Genomic DNA, 15,990 nt, shown 5'->3' with positions numbered 1-15,990 from the left:
GCACACACGGCTGTTGGGAGAGCGAGGCTGAGTGACGAAAAGACGGAGCGAAGGAAAGGCCAGCAATGGCAAACGATGCGAAGGAATGAAGAAGTTGAGCTCTACACCATGGAACCTCGACTAGAACGAGCGCTCGTGTTCCAAACAAGAGCAGCGGTTGGCTCTTCCGACCTCGATCCCCAGGCGAATGGTAGTTCACGAGGTCCTCCCTCCCCGCCGCATCGCCTGGAACAGACCACAAGGTCCCCGACGACGGAGGGGACGATGTATGATATCGCCCGGCGGTTTAATGGGTAGATTTGGAGTATGGCGGCAGATCAGTGAGTCGATACTGTGTCGGAGGGGCTGAGTCGTTGGAAGAGCGACGTCCAGTCGGAGATATGCGACTTTGAATCGTGAAACGGCGTAGGCAGGTTGCGGAATCAAGTAGAAACTCGGCCGAGTTGAGGTTTTGGTCACTAGACTAGGGATTTATATCTCGCACTCGATGGGTTACGGGTGAGTCGAGTTAAACACGCAGTCGCTGGTACGGATCGATATGGATGTGGACGATAGGGGTTGTCGTCGAGTGTGTGGACAAATCGCGGCGTCGCAAAGAAGGTGGGGAGCGGAAATGGGCGACGAAGGTGCGTGAAGGATGTATAAGGTAGCGAGAGCGTAGATACAAATACTATGCGTTCTTCAGAGTCTCTCTCGGGCGCAGGAAAAGGCCGTGAAACAGCGTCGACGTTGAGGGAGGGCGAAAAGGATCGGGCAATATCGAGTCGAGAATAACGTTTCGAGGTTGGTCTCGAGGGATGAAGCGACCTCACTTGGATGGAGTGGGTAGAGGTCGGGGCCGCGCGCTAACGTGGCGGTTCCTCTAGCGCCTGTGGCGTGTTGGAGTCCGCTAATCCACTAAATCCAGGCTGTGTCCAGGGCGTGTCAGGGCCCGGGGGGCTTTGAGGACAAGCCGTCGCGAGCCGTCCAACCTCAGGTTGACTGGGGTCACTACGAGGGCGTATGTTGTCATACGTAGCACGCATCCATGGCTCATCACGATAATCCTCGCTGCAGAATGCAATGTCTTGATCTCTGACCGGAGATAAGAGGCATGCCGGCCACCCGCCACCCAGAATTGAAAGAAATTGAATGCCATTGATACGCAGGTATCCATCTCTTGACCCGCCACGAATTGAGGGGGCTATCGGCATGAAGGCGGGGTGAAACCAAGAGACAAGGACTGGTGGACGGGATGAGTGAAGGGGTGATGTGAATGACCGAGACGTTCAAGCTAGAGTAGGGCTTGGAAATTCAATAAAGAACAAAGAAAGAGTGGCAGCTATAATCTCTAACAGACTCTATAACGTCTAAGGCTCCCTCTATCTATCTATCTATCCAGACATGTCTACCCTTGCTCGCTCAAGCCGGCTTGGCGGACTAGAGTCCGCACAGGTCGCGCCAGTCAGGAATCACCCATCCTGTCCGATCCTCCTCCCCGAGTCCCTTCCACTCCTTGCCAATGTGAGGCAGCAGAGCGTCGTAAAAGATCTGGTAACCCTGACCGCCCATGTGAAGCCCGTCGGGGAGGAGAACATCCAGGCCACCCTGCTTGCCGTTCTCGGGCGAGCCCAGCAGGGGACCGCCGGGTGTGTAGTCTCCGGGCGATGCCATCTCAGCGGCCTTGTCCATGAACACCTGCCACAGATCGACTAGGGCAACCCCTGGGTTCTCCTTTGCGACTTGGCGGACCACCTCGGAATAGGAGGCGCTGACGGCAAAGTGGCGGAGAGCCGCCTTGTGGCCGTTTCCAAGAGATCGAGGAGTCGACTTGATCTCATCCAACGGAGGAGGCGTCACCAGGATGATCTGGGGCTTGTGGGCGGTGATGCGTGGGTGGTTGATGATCTTGGTGAGGTTCTCCTTGTAGCGCTCCAGGGGGACGTGCTGGTTAGTGACAGAGGTCTCCATGACGGCATCATTGGCACCAAACAGGATAACCTGGCTGCGGTCAGTAGAGTGGGCTATGTGAGGTGATGGCAGCTCACGAGATAGTCCAGCTTGGGCGATGAGGCCGTGCGCTCGGGGAAGATGTCCGGGAGGTGCTTCAGAGCATGGTCAGTGTTGAAGCCAGAGAAGCCTCGGTTGACAACGTCCAGGCGTCGAATGAATTCTGGGCATTTATTAGTGGTCTTTTCTCACAATGTTCGTCGAGTTGAAGCACTCACCAGACTGTAGAGCGGCCTGGAAAGAGTAGCCATCTAGGAGCTGGATGGCGTGCTGGAATAGGGAGTCTCCGAAGAGGACGACTTGGGGAAGTGTAGACTAAAGAATTGTTAATAAAGGAAATGTTTGCTAGGATCTAAGATGTCTTACAGCCATGTTGTACACAACGCGGTGTCTGGTGAAGTAGGTTGAGGCGCTGCGGGGAATATATCTGACAAGGTTGACTTGACTTGGAGTTGGTCGGGTTTCTCTCCAGTAGATAAGTACCTAAGCTTTCAGAGACAGCACGCCACTCTAGCGGGTAAACTCAGCAACCAACTTATTTACTCGGGGACTCAACAGCCTAATAAGTAAGTCGGTATTCGTCGTGTTTTAGCCATCACAGGCTGCGTCCCACCGTTTCGCATGTACCTACTTGCGCCGTTGTGGGGGTTGCGAACCAATGAAGCATCGTGATAGCCGGCGCGAGAGGTAGAAGTGGGCCGTCGAGTGTTTGCTTCTACAAAGAGAAGCCGGCAGAGCAGGGGAATGCAGTTTAAAGACGAATATGAGGCGATTGGCTTTTTGGAGTAACAGACTTAATAGACCTGCTTGCTGGTGTAGGTATCGAATGGCGCCCTTCATCGCCGTGTCCCTTAGGTACGATAGACAACGTTAGAAGACCAAGTGTTCGAATATTAATGCTCGAAACGAACAGAGGCAAGCTACAGCATGGAAGTGAACACAATTCAAACTATCAAGAGATCAGCTAATCCAAAAAGAGAAAACAAAAAGAAACTCCAATCCCAACCATCATAATTCGAGTTATGTCATGACAGAAGCTGAACAGATCGAGCCAGGATTCCATGGATGGTGGGTCAAATGGTGGGGTAGACACACCCACATGAACCTACCAGCTGCAGCCTGCTATGGAGAGTTCCTCTTATCGATAACAAAATCTCCAGGCCATCTTTTTCCCCGTGCCAAAAAATTTCGGCGTAGGCCTCACTCCCGCTACCTTCAAGGACGACCTTCACATCGACCATTCTCCTCCCCTGCCCGAGCCTGAGGTGTAGCCCCCGTCATCATGGCCACCTCTCTCGCTGCTCAATTGGCGCAGGTGGCCGCCAACTCAAAGTCGACTCTCAACGTCAAGGCGCAAAAGGCTGCGCATTCCAAATCGCTGATCTGGGAACCTCGAGTCGCCGCAACCCAGAACTACCAGACTCTCTACACCACCTGCTTCCAGGGCTTCGAGGAACTTTGCCAGCTCGATGCGAGATTTGCGCCTTTCCAGGCTACAATCTTTAGCGAGGAGAGTCAGAACCAAGACCGTACTCAGCTTACAGCCTCTGAGAATGAGGAGCTAGACCGACGAGTCGGGGCCTTTCTGCGCCTCGCAGGCAGTCGCCTTAGGCTAATGCCTGCTATCAAGTCTATTGAATGGCTCATCCGAAGATTTAGGTACGAAATTTCATCCTTGACGGAGATGGGATAAAAGGCTAAGCTTTGACAGAATCCATGAGGAAAACACCCAAGCTCTGCTTCTCGCATTTCTCCCCTACCACTCGATCCCGGCCTTCGCGACCCTTCTATCGATTCTTCCCAACAAGATCCCACACGACTTTCGCTTCCTCGACCCTTACATTCGATCCGTTACCTCGCCGCCCCGATCTGTTTTGGTTCGCCAGGCTATCCAGCACCCTGCCTTCTTGACCCTCATCTCTGAGTACACCCTCGAGTCATGCCGCATGCAATACAACTATCCTGCCCTGGTTTCTTTCTGGGCGGGTATCATGACTGAGGCCATCAGTGGCATCCTGGACAAGACGAGGTCAGGCCGGGCCGCGGTCCAGAGCGAGAACGACCAAGCTCTGCTTCATCGCCTCGGCCCCATCTTTGCGGAATCATTGGTTATGAAGAAGGTTCCCAGTGTTCAAATTGCCTCGTACATGGCGATTGCCGTGTTTGTGTCCAAGGGAAATCTTGAGGATGGAGCTGTGACCGCGTTCATGGACCAGACAGTCTACGGTTGGACCAACGACACGGTACGCCCTGGTCTGGTCTGCCTGGCCATCCTGGCGCAGTACCGATCCGCGAAGCAGATGAGCAGCAAGACCACCAAGGCACTAATGAAGGTTGCCGACATTGGCAAGCTCCTTGTTGAGATTGGACAGGAGCGCCGAGTTGACAAGCTGGCCAACGGTCTTTGCCTCGCTCTGATCGAAAGACTTACCAAGAAGGGCGATGCTCGAGGATTGGCGACTATTATCACGATCCTGAGCAGCCCGATCCTGAAGGATAAGCAAGTTTCCGTCATCTTCAAGTCTCTGATCCTGACCGCGCATCGGCTCAACGACGACAACGACGAGGATGGCGCACTCCGACGGGAATTGGGTTCGGCTTTGATCACCCTGTCCCAGAGCACCGGCAAGTCTGGCGATACCATTCAGTCTGTCCTCGAGGAAGTCAAGTTCGATATCGAGGAATTGGAGATGAAGCTTGATCTTTCGTTCCGTTCCAGAAGACTCCCCGAAGCCGCCAAGGATGACCAGGATATGAACGACGGTACGGAGGAGAAGAAGGCGCCTCAAGACCTGGGCCTGCTTCTCAAGGAGCTCTCTGATCGATCCGAGTCCCTCTCACCTTGCCTCCAGCCTCAACCCTCGGAGATCTTTGACGAGTTTAGCCACGCCTTCTTCTCCATCGTCTCCGAGAGCTCTCAAAACTCCGGTCTGCTCTCCGAATTCGAGCAAAACCCCAAGCTCCACCGTCAATCAGCTTTCAAGGACTGCACCTACTTTAGCTTTTTCATCCGTATTTGGTGTGGGCCGTATCCTGCCCTGGCTAGAGTTGCGGCGCTCGAAATGGTCAAGAGGAGGCTCAAGGTTGGCGACTCTGACAAGACTGACCTCCAGGCTCTTCTCCCTTACTGCATTTCTGCGCTGAGCGATCCTTCGAAACGAGTTCGCCAGGCCGCTGCCGACTTAATCACCGTTCTCACCAGTCTATACGTCCCACCGGTTCCTTCCAAGGGACTCACTATCTGGGGTGCTGAGACTCTGTATGGAAAATCCAAGGGCACAAATTCACTGACTTCCGATGTTGTCGCCAAGGTCCTCCACTTGCAGATTCTGCCAACTGTTGAGGAGTGTGTTATGGACCCTGAACATATTTCTGCTGTTCTTAAGACGGCGATTGAGCAAGGCAAATACCAGTCCAAGCCTAATGCTGCTCTCGACAAGAAGGACCACCTGTCTCAACCCGGAAGACTGGCCCTTCTCGAGTTCCTCGCCTCCCATATCGTCAACACTCCCCTGATTCTTGTCAAGAATAGGCTGTTGAAGACTGTCAACGAAGTCCGCGGAGTTAGCACAACGACAAGAACGCAGCTCCTGCTTCCTGCTCTGCAGTGGTGGGCCGGTTTGAGCGAAGATGAAGCGGCCCAGCTTTGCATTTCGGAGCGCTTGGACAAGTCGGATATGGATACTCGGTTTGTTGATGTTGTTGTTCCCAACGATACTGCCGGACTCGAGTTCTTCCTGGAGTTCCTGAGGGAACCGGAGCAGAGGGAGAAGGCTGATCTCATCCGTGCCATCTTTGCCCGAATCAAGAAGATGTGGTCCTCAATGAAGCCTGAAATCAAGTTCATTGCGGCTGAGCAACTGCTGGAGATCTCGCAGGAATCGACTGCTGCCAGTGACTCCAAGTCGGTTGTCCCCGCAGAGGCTTCGGACATGCTGCGAAGTGTGCGCCTGACCACCGATATCCTCACCTACTTCCTCGACTCGATCCAAACTGGTACCAAGATGATCACGGAACCCCCACCAAACAAGCGTCGCAGGACTAGCTCCTCTGGAGGTGACCGTGGCCTCATCACCCAGGTCACCCCTGAGCTGAGCCAAGCTCTGCGAAAGGTCACCTTTGTTCTGCAATTGGTTGAGAACTCGAACCCGGTTGAGCACCCCGAGCTTCTTGACGGCCTCTTTACAGCCCTGTCTGAGCTCCAGCACTTTAGAACGGTGGTGGGCTCTGAGCTTGGCTACCTGCAGAACCTCATCCTCCGGAGCCTTCTTGCCATGATGCCAACGTACAAGGCCAACAAGAAGCTCAAGATTGACAGCTCCGGCGGTTATGGCGATTTGCTTGTCAACTGCATTCAGAAGTCATCCAGCCCTGTTGTGCAGAACGCTGCTCTCCTCTTGATCGCCAGCCTTGCTACGACTGCGCCAAACCTGGTGCTTCACAGTGTCATGCCCATCTTCACCTTCATGGGTACTTCTGTCCTTCGTCAGAGCGACGACTACTCTGCCCATGTTGTGGCCCAGACTATCAAGGAGGTTATTCCTCCATTGATCGAGTCTCTGCGCCAGGGACAGAAGAGCCCTGTTGCTGGTGCCTCGGATATTCTCGTGAGCTTCACCACTGCTTACGAGCACATCCCGGCCCACCGGAGACACGGTCTCTTTGTTGCTCTGGTTGAGACCCTTGGACCCCAAGACTTCCTTCACGCCCTTGTCAGCATGCTGGTTGATCGATATGGCCCCAGCGATGCCCTGTTGCAATTCGTGATTGAGCTGCTGAACCACTTCAGCATTCAGACACAGCTGGAAACGCTTGTCAAGCTGCTCGATCTCATCGCTGATCTGTTCAAGCCCAAGCCCGGAATCTCGTTTGTCCTTCTCGGCATTACCGATGACAGGGACAAGGACAAGAAGGATCTTGAGGAGATTGCTCTCCGTCAGCTGTCAGCCTTCCCTAGCTTCTTGGCCAACAAGAAGCTCAGGGCTCAGATTGGTGGCTTGATGGAGAAGGACGATATGGATGCTTCACGACTGAGGGAATTGTACGCTACTCTGCTCGAGAACATCCTCGTTCTTGCAGATACTGTTAAGACGACTAAGACTCTCCATAACCGGTGCGGACAGGCTCTCTCAAACCACCTCAACTTGCTGTCTATCGGTGAGTTCATCAAGGCGGTTGAGAACTTGCTCGACCGACCAGACATGGGACTACGACAAAAGGTTCTCCGGGCGCTCGAGGTCCGAGTCGAGCAGGAGAGCAACACAGACCCGGCATCAAGATCTGTTTTGTTGGCCTTCCTGCCCCAGCTCACAGCTGGAATCAGGGAGTCCAACGACATGCGATACAAGCACACTGCCGTCACATGTGTGGACAAGATCGCCGAGAAGTATGGCAAGAAGGATATCGAGGCAGTGGTGGCGGCAGCGACTACGATTGCTGGCGAGCACTGCCTCGGTCAGTCTGAAGAACGTCTGCGTGTTATGGCTCTCCTGTGCCTGACATCGCTCGTGGATGTGCTACAGGATGCCATCGTGCCAGTGCTACCAAGCGCGATTCCTCAGGCCGTTGCCTACCTCAACGACAGCCTGGCGGAAGACGCTCGGGATGAGGAGCTTCACGTGGCAAGCTACGGATTCATCAGCTCTCTTGCCGAACATCTTCCTTACATGCTCTCGACCTACATCGACCGCATCCTGGAGGTATCCAACAAGTCAGCCGAGGTTGATCTTGAGGACGAGACAAGAGAAAGTCGCGTTGATTGTCTCCACTTCCTGGCTAAGCAGCTCGAGGCGAAGGAGATATTCTCGGCTTTGGACCGAAACTGGGAGAGCGCCAGGAGCTCTGGATTTTCTGTAAGTTGTCACATTTCAAGTTGCTGCATGAGACTAGCTAACATATGCAGGCTGTGGCGGAATATCTCGATGTTCTGGGCTTGGCCATTGACAAGCACCCCAAGTCTGGCATCAGCAAGAATGCCACGCTCCTGTCAGGCATTCTGATGAAGGCCTTCGACCTTCGACGACAAGAACATGCCAAGGGCGAGGTGGGCGAGCAGAGCCTCTTGAAGCTCAGCGCTCTGGACGCGAGCACAAATGACAAGGGACTCAAGATGATCTACAAGCTCAACGACGCGGCGTTCCGGCCAGTGTTTGTGCAATTGATTGAGTGGTCAAGCTCTGGCCTGCCCAAGAGTGACCGGGCCGGCCGTTCACTACGACAGTACAGCGTATACGGGTTCCTGCAGGTCTTCTTTGGAAACCTCAAGTCGATTGTCACCAACTACGCGACGTACATCGTGGAGGATGCAGTCAAGGTTCTGCAGACGGTGGACCTCAGCAAGCCTGAGGAGCGACAGCTGTGGACGAGGGTGCTGCAGACGTTGGCAAACTGCTTCGAGCACGATCAGGATGACTTCTGGCAGGCACCGGCACACTTCAGTGCCGTTGGGCCGGTGTTGATGGAGCAGTTCTCACATGCCGGGTCAGTTGATGTGACAGAGGACTTGATCCCGACAACGGTGGAGTTGGCCTCGGCGGCAGATTCACAAGCTCACCAGAAGGAGCTCAACTCGGCACTTCTGAAGCACCTTCGATCTGAATCTGCTGCAGTGCGACTGGCGGCTGTCAAGTGCGAGCAGGCACTGACAGACAGGCTGGGAGAGGAGTGGCTGTCGATGCTGCACGAGATGCTGCCTCGGATCAGCGAGCTGCAGGAGGATGACGACGAGGTGGTTGAACGGGAGACGCACCGATGGATTGTCAAGATTGAGGGAGTGTTGGGCGAGAGTCTGGACGCCATGTTGCAGTAGGGAGATAAGATGAGAATGAGATGGGACGGACCAAGGGAGGAATTGAAGGGAGGGACTGGAGTTGTTGACACAAAAGCTTGGAAATAGACAGGCTATGACGTAGAGGCGCTACAAGCAACTAACTAGAAGTTTCATTTTTCTATGTAAAAAGAGAAGATATTTTGACATTATCAAGATGCTTTGAGATAAGGCGGGCGCTGACATGTGGTAAAGACAGGGATAGACCGGGACAGAGGAGAGCCTGTCAGCTAGTGAGTCACTAGGAAGAGACTCTCAGTGTCTCACTCGGCGTGTTCGGGGTCACGGCGTGTTTATCGGACAGCCGGGGACTCTGAAGATGCGATTCAACGGGCACGCGGAGAGGCTCGTGGGGAGGCTCTTACACGGTGAGCGGACTCGGACAGCTCCGGTGAATTATCGTGGCGGCGGGCTCACCTAGAGAACGAGGTCACTACCTACGTCACGAGGTTGACCAGGTACAGGAGAGCTAGCAGGGGACGCCAGCCTTGAAGAGGTACCCTGCATGTGCCGGGCGGTTCAGCTGTACCTGGCCGAGGTGAAGCTAGAGCTGCATTCGGAGACGCCAGAGGCAAGTGACGAAGGGTTGATATAATATTCAACAGGGAGCCCGCTTAGACACGGCCTGGAGAAAAAAGAGTCACAAACAAAAGCAGTCTCAACAAACCAATTGCAAATCCATTGAGCAATTGAGGCATTATCGACATCTTCTTCATCTCAACGTTGTTTCCGAAACCGGATCCTAATCTTTCGCTAAGGCCTACCTAATCCACTGGCTGGGCTAATCCACTTACACGGGCACGAGCGCGCACTCATCGACCACTTATCTACGGAAGGCGACACTCGATCCTTCAGATTTTTTTCTTCTCTCGGTGGTTTTATTTCGTTTCTGTTTCTTTACGCCTTTGAGGGTTTCACTTGAGAGTCGTTACGCAATGGTTGGTTTTCCGCCGAGTCGTGCTTTGGTGAGGGTGGGAGGAACTGGGAATAGAGTCATCTCCAAGAGACTGGCAGGCACGATAACACAAGATGGTGAGTTCAGCTTGATATTTGATATACTCCGAGGACATATTTCTTGATTCTTTCGAGGATTTTCTTTGTCCATGTCTAAAATCTCCAATTCGAAAACATCACTAACATGTCTCACTTCAGCCGACTCCAAGGAACGCATCGTGGTGCTCGGATCCGGATGGGCCGGTTACGCCCTCGCCCGGACAATCAACCCCTCAAAAGCCTCACGGATCCTCATCTCTCCTCGTTCCCACTTTGTTTTCACTCCCCTCATCGCCTCCACGGCCGTTGGCACGCTCGAGTTTAGAGCTGCCGTCGAGCCATGCCGCAAGTTGGGACTGACAGAGTTCCACCAGGCGTGGGCGTCAGACATTGACTTTGCGGCAAAGACCATCACTGTTGAGGCTAACCAGCGTGATGGTGTCACGGCCCGTACGGGGAAGGATCTGCTCAAGGGTCTCGAGTTCCAGGTGCCGTATGACAAGCTCGTTGTGGCTGTTGGGTGTTACAGTCAGACATTTGGCGTCGAAGGTGTCAAAGAGCACGCTTGCTTCCTAAGAGATGCTACAGACGCCAGAACTGTACGTCTCAAGGTTCTGCAAAAGTTTGAGCAGGCGGCTCTGCCAAGTGCCAGCGATGTTCAGAGGAAGCGTCTGCTACACTTTGCCGTCGTGGGTGGAGGTCCTACGGGTATTGAGTTTGCAGCAGAGTTGCACGACCTTATTCATGAGGATTTGGCAAAGATGTATCCAGAGTTGATGGAGCATGTGGCCATCACCATCTACGACATTGCGCCCAAGGTCCTGCCCATGTTTGATCGCAACTTGGCGGCATATGCGACAAACATGTTTAGCCGCAGGGGTATCCGTGTCAAGACGGAGCATCACCTTCAGCGCATTCGACAGGACGACGACGTGCTACTCATGAAGATTAAGGAAGAGCCAGAGGAGGTGGCAGCTGGTGTTGTCGTCTGGAGTACTGGTCTCATGCAGAATCCCCTGGTAGGGAGACTGGTCGGCCAGGAGGTCAAGGGCGCAGGCAAGATCGCCAAGGACAGCAAGACGGGCGGTATCAAGGTGGACGAGCATCTCCGCGTGCAAGTCGAATCCCAAGACAACAACGGAAACACCATCACAAAGTCCCTCCCAGACGTCTACGCCATCGGCGACTGCGCCGTAGTCCAAGGCCGATCGTTCCCAGCAACAGCCCAAGTAGCCAGCCAGCAGGCCACGTACCTCGGTAAGCGCTTCAACGCGGGCACTTCATCTCAGGGAGCTCCCACGGCGCCGTTCCACTTTCGCAACTGGGGAACTATGGCTTACCTCGGCGGATGGAGAGCCATCCACCAGAAGGGCGCCGACGAGCTCAAGGGCAGAGCTGCGTGGATCCTCTGGCGGACTGCGTATCTGACCAAGAGCATGAGTCTGAAGAACAAGATCATGATTCCGTTTTACTGGTTGATTACTTGGATCTTTGGACGGGATATCTCGAGGTTTTAAGGTGATGAATTGTAGGAGGGATAAACTGTATGATAGGAACTTTGGGTTGTTTTTGTGGCATAGCATCGACAGGGATAGATTGGAACAAAGGATAAAAAAGTGTCTTTTTGAAAGATATAGACTCATAAAGGATAGAATGTATGATTATTAACTGTGCTGTTGTTGAGTCTATGGCCTCCACTGCCAATGCCGCGATCATGGCCCCATGTCATAATTACTCACCCACTGACATTTTAGTCGCTCAACTTGGCTCAACTCAACTCACTCCACCTTTGATAAACACTTGATCCCTTCAACTACCTCAAGATCTTGATCAAAGATCAAATAACATACGTTTTACAGGTATTTGCCTAAAAAAGTCATATTCACTTGCATCCAATCTTATCAGTCTCAAGATCCATGCTAACCCCGCCAACAGCCCCAAACTGACTCACTCACCAACCATGGCCAAACCATCCATCAACTACGGCCTCTACCTCGTCACCGACTCGACCCCCGCCATCCTCGGCGACGGGGACCTCGAGAAGGTCGTCGAGGCAGCGCTGAGGGGCGGCGTCACCGTCCTGCAGTACCGCGACAAGCACAGCGAGCGTGCCGTGGCTGTCGAGACGGCCAAGAAGCTGCACGCCGTGTCACAGCGGTACAGCGTTCCCTTGCTCATTAATGATCGTGTTGATGTTGCTGTCGAGGTTGGGTGTGAGGGTGTTCATATTGGACAGGATGATATGGGTATGTTGAGATGAGCCTGTGTGAGATGAGAAAAGCTGACTTTAATGATTTAGCCTTTGAGGAGGCCAGGAACCTCTTGGGACCTGACAAGATCATCGGTGTTACTGCAAGCTCTGTAGAAGAAGCTCTCAAGGCGTGTAAAGCTGGCGCCGATTATCTTGGTCTTGGAACCGTCTATTCAACCCAGACGTAAGAACCAAAACATCACCTCACCAACCACCAACTAACCCCCTATTCCAGCAAGAAGGACACAAAGTCCATCATCGGCCCCTCTGGCGTTCGCGAGATCCTCTCCGCCCTCGCGGCTGCCGGTCACGGCGCCGTACCTACTGTTTGTATCGGCGGCGTCAACGGCTCCAACGCCGGCTCTGTGCTCACGGCTGCCCGCTCGCCGACCAAGGCCCTCGACGGCGTTGCAGTCGTGAGCGCCATCATCGCCGCCCCCGATCCGGCCGCTGCCTCTCGTCATCTCCTCAGCCAGGTCATCACCGCCAAGATCCCTGAAGTCGTCGGCGCCGTAGCTAATAGCACTCCCCTGACGCACAACATGACCAACCTGGTACATCTCACCTCGACACAGCCGTGTTCAAAACTAACAAGTTACAGGTCGTCCAGAACTTTGCCGCCAACGTAGCTCTCTGCGTCGGTGCCTCCCCCATCATGGCAAACTACGCAGAAGAAGCGGCCGACCTGGCCAAGCTTGGCGGCGCCCTCGTCGTCAACATGGGCACCGTAACCCCTGACGGCCTCAAGAACTATATCCAGGCCATCAAGGCCTACAACGATGCCGGACGTCCTATTGTTCTGGACCCAGTTGGGTAAGCTGCCTCCTTTTGTTCTATATCAAATTCAGTTTGCTCACGCTCTCAGCGCCGGCGCAACATCTGTTCGCCGTAATGCCGTCAAGTCCCTCCTCGACGCGGGCCATTTCACCGTCATCAAGGGCAACGAGGGCGAGATCCAGACCGTGGCGGGAGCTACAATCACCCAGCGTGGTGTAGACTCTACCTCATCCTTGACCCTCGCCCAGAAAGCCTCGCTCGTGCGTTCCATCGCGAAAAAGCGCCGCAACGTGGTTCTTCTGACAGGCGCCGTCGACCTTGTCAGCGATGGATCCCGCACGCTGGCTATTAGCAACGGACACCCTTATCTCGGTGAGGTTACGGGCACGGGATGTACTCTTGGCACCACTGTGAGCGCCATGGTTGCCGCATACGGAGCCGACCCGCTACTGGCTGCTGTAGCTGGCACCGTCATGTTCGGACTTGCGGCCGAGTTCGCTGCCGAGAGAAGCGAGGTTCGCGGGCCGGGTACGTTTGTTCCCGCCTTCTTGGACGAGCTGTATGCCATTCGAAAGGCCACTGGCAACGGTGATCTTAGATGGTTGACCATGGCCAAGGTCAAGGCTGTTGAGGCTGCGGACATCGAGGCGTAGTTCAACTGAGGGATCAAAAAGTATTAAGCTTCGCATATATAAACAATAAAATACACTTGATTATCTCCAAAAGAACCACCCATTCGACATGTACCAGATAACCCCCTGAACCCCTGAATAGTCCACGCCTCCTTCATCAACGCCCGCCCAAGTGGTCTCATAACTAGATATTCCAACGCCAGAGCCGGCTCAGCTCATCCATTCTTTATACTATCACATCGTCTCATTGCATAGACTCATCCAACACGCCTGGATCCCCGACGATATTCCAAACATTAAACCCCTGCGTGGATCCCTGCCAGAAATCGCTGCTGAAATCACCCATCAAAATATCTTGGCTAAACTCGACGACCTGAGGGTTCGCAGTCCCGGCTACAAGCCGCTTCAGCTCCACCTTGACTAGGTCCCTCAGCGTCTTGAGTTGCCGCAAAAGCCTCTCGAACGGATCCTCAGGGGGCTGCGGCGCCGGAACACCTGAGGGCGTCGCCGTGCCTAGGATGTTGCCCTGCTTGCGCCGCGCGACGATGACCACCAGATCGCGAACCTGCTGGTCCATCACCTCGGTCATGTCGAGCTCGTTGTGAATGCTGGCGAGGTTCCATCCAGGCAGTTGCAGCGTCATGAGCTTAATGCCCGTGATGATGGTGTAGACAAAGTCGGACGCGCTCATGCACAGGAACCGCGGCCTTTCCAGCTCACGATGCGAGAAGCGGAGATCGAAGAAGGACTTGAGCGACCTGAGACAGCCCCAGAGGAGCTGGAGTCGGTCGGTCAAGGGCATGTATGAGGCTGTAGAGTGTTGATCCGAGAGGGCAATCTCGTAAAGGAGGACCTCGGCCACATGAATATGCGACTTGAGATTATCTAGCACACATGTTAGCGTCTGGTATTAAGTTAATGACGGGTTACTCACCATTGCCGGAAAAGCGTGGACCAAGAGAATTCCTGTACTGATCAAGTTGATCCTGGAATGAGCGCACCACCATTGTTAAAGGTAGCTTCATAGCATGTTGACCGATATTTTCGACAGTCATGGTGAGAGAGATGGACTGAGCTAGCTGCTGAATTCTCACCAGCTTTACTAAATACTCGTCAGACGGATACTGCATGTTTGCCTCAAGCGCCTTGCAGCATGTCTCTAGGGAACTAGTGTTCATGAGAACATCCGGTCTCTTGTTTGCCGTAAACACCCTGCAAGAGGGGTCAGCAATTATCCTCAAAATAGCAGGGGTACTTACAAAGTGTTGAGATAATATGTCCCGGCATATGCTCTCATATGGTCGAGATTCCGCTCCATGGCTTCCCCTTGCAAACTGGCATCCTCCTTGAAAGTCAAGTTGACGCACATGGACCGGGCAAGGAAGAGCAGGTTCGTAACCTGCGAGCCCTTGAGTGCATAGTGAAACCTGCGCCAAGGTCAGTCCTGCTCAACTCGGAATGCCTGAGGAAACCCACCATGCTACCAACATCTGCAGCCCATGCAGCAGATCCAGGCTCTTCAGCCCATCCACAACCGCCGCCCGGCCAATCTCGGCCAACAGCTCCTCACCCAGCTTGACCTGTCTTGCCCCATCGAGGAAGCACCCCACCATCATGATGGCCTTCCACATGAACGGCCGGTTCTCTCGCACCTCGAGCGCCGTGAGATGCTCCGGCACCCTCACAAAGGGGAACAGACACGCATGGATGTTCCTATAGTTTGCCAGCAGCAGCTCGGCCTCGTGTGGCGTAGGCCACCATGAGTCCCATGGGCGCCGCTTGCCTGGCTCTGACGCCGGGGGATGGGGTGTTTGACTATCAGCACTCTGCTTCAGTGGGAAAATGTGGTTAAAGTCCCAGCTGTCGGTCTTGCTGCAGAGCTCCGACGCTGGCTCTGTCTCTGCCTCGGGGGACGGTGTGGGGGACCTGCTCGAGGAGTCGTGCCGTACATGGGACGACAGCTCCTCCAGACGCTTCTCCAGAGCGGCAATCTTTGACAACTTGGGGCTCTTCCGGGGCCGGGGCGGAGCCGGAGTCTGGGACATACATGTCTTGTCCAGCCGATGACACCTGGGGGTTGGCAATACGTCTCTCGTCAGCGGCCAGTTCCAACTTACACACAACAAACCTTGACGGCCAGACCAGCCAGGCCAATCATCTAGGCTCACCTGTCGCACTTGAGGCTCCCTTCAGGGCCCGGGACGCATCTGGCCTTCGCCTTGGCGCATGTCGTGCAGGCCTTGGGGCCCTTGTTCTTGGATGGGACAATACCGGGACTCATCTTGTCATGCCTATTATCCTGTCGCTATGACGGCAAAAAAGTGGTTTGGAAAGGAAACGGAGCAGGAGAGTCGGAGGCATTCTCGACCTCGACAAGGGCTCATGTGCTCGACTGCTCCAACGGCCGCCTCGGACGCCGTTTGACTTGCTGAAGCCGTCCGAAATGCAAGGGTCCTGGTCCTTGGGAACGGACACGGAGACCCAAAATTGCGCCGATCCTCCGGCCTGGCCTCCGAGTCATG

The 15,990-nt window shown here is 54.3% G+C and overlaps 5 protein-coding genes across 5 annotated transcripts; 3 read left to right on the top strand and 2 right to left on the bottom strand.

Moving 5' to 3' along the window:
* Positions 1-1,419: 1,419 nt before the first annotated feature.
* On the bottom strand, positions 1,420-2,361 carry NCS57_00624700 (SGNH-hydro domain-containing protein; the record flags this gene model as incomplete). The annotated part of the gene is made up of 4 exons (XM_053056140.1): positions 1,420-1,980; positions 2,028-2,152; positions 2,208-2,304; positions 2,356-2,361. 4 exons carry the CDS (start codon positions 2,359-2,361, stop codon positions 1,420-1,422), a joined length of 789 nt encoding a protein of 262 aa, XP_052915095.1.
* A 910-nt stretch (positions 2,362-3,271) lies between these two features.
* Positions 3,272-8,797, top strand: NCS57_00624600 (U3 small nucleolar RNA-associated protein 10; the record flags this gene model as incomplete). The annotated part of the gene is made up of 3 exons (XM_053056139.1): positions 3,272-3,648; positions 3,701-7,841; positions 7,892-8,797. 3 exons carry the CDS (start codon positions 3,272-3,274, stop codon positions 8,795-8,797), a joined length of 5,424 nt encoding a protein of 1,807 aa, XP_052915094.1.
* A 953-nt stretch (positions 8,798-9,750) lies between these two features.
* Positions 9,751-11,325, top strand: NCS57_00624500 (Pyr-redox-2 domain-containing protein; the record flags this gene model as incomplete). The annotated part of the gene is made up of 2 exons (XM_053056138.1): positions 9,751-9,847; positions 9,968-11,325. 2 exons carry the CDS (start codon positions 9,751-9,753, stop codon positions 11,323-11,325), a joined length of 1,455 nt encoding a protein of 484 aa, XP_052915093.1.
* Positions 11,326-11,768: 443 nt separating this feature from the next.
* Positions 11,769-13,489, top strand: NCS57_00624400 (uncharacterized protein; the record flags this gene model as incomplete). The annotated part of the gene is made up of 5 exons (XM_053056137.1): positions 11,769-12,054; positions 12,108-12,243; positions 12,295-12,613; positions 12,661-12,872; positions 12,925-13,489. The coding sequence occupies 5 exons, from the start codon at positions 11,769-11,771 to the stop codon at positions 13,487-13,489; spliced, it is 1,518 nt and encodes a 505-aa protein (XP_052915092.1).
* A 223-nt stretch (positions 13,490-13,712) lies between these two features.
* NCS57_00624300 (Zn(2)-C6 fungal-type domain-containing protein) lies at positions 13,713-15,749 on the bottom strand (the record flags this gene model as incomplete). Its single annotated transcript, XM_053056136.1, has 5 exons — positions 13,713-14,353; positions 14,403-14,680; positions 14,728-14,895; positions 14,945-15,538; positions 15,637-15,749. 5 exons carry the CDS (start codon positions 15,747-15,749, stop codon positions 13,713-13,715), a joined length of 1,794 nt encoding a protein of 597 aa, XP_052915091.1.
* Between the last annotated feature and the right edge of the window lie 241 nt (positions 15,750-15,990).

This window comes from Fusarium keratoplasticum, chromosome 4, assembly GCF_025433545.1.
Source record: "Fusarium keratoplasticum isolate Fu6.1 chromosome 4, whole genome shotgun sequence".
Taxonomy (NCBI): domain Eukaryota; kingdom Fungi; phylum Ascomycota; class Sordariomycetes; order Hypocreales; family Nectriaceae; genus Fusarium; species Fusarium keratoplasticum.
The sequence above is the reverse complement of the archived record's forward strand: the minus strand, read 5'-3'. Positions and strand labels throughout refer to the sequence as shown.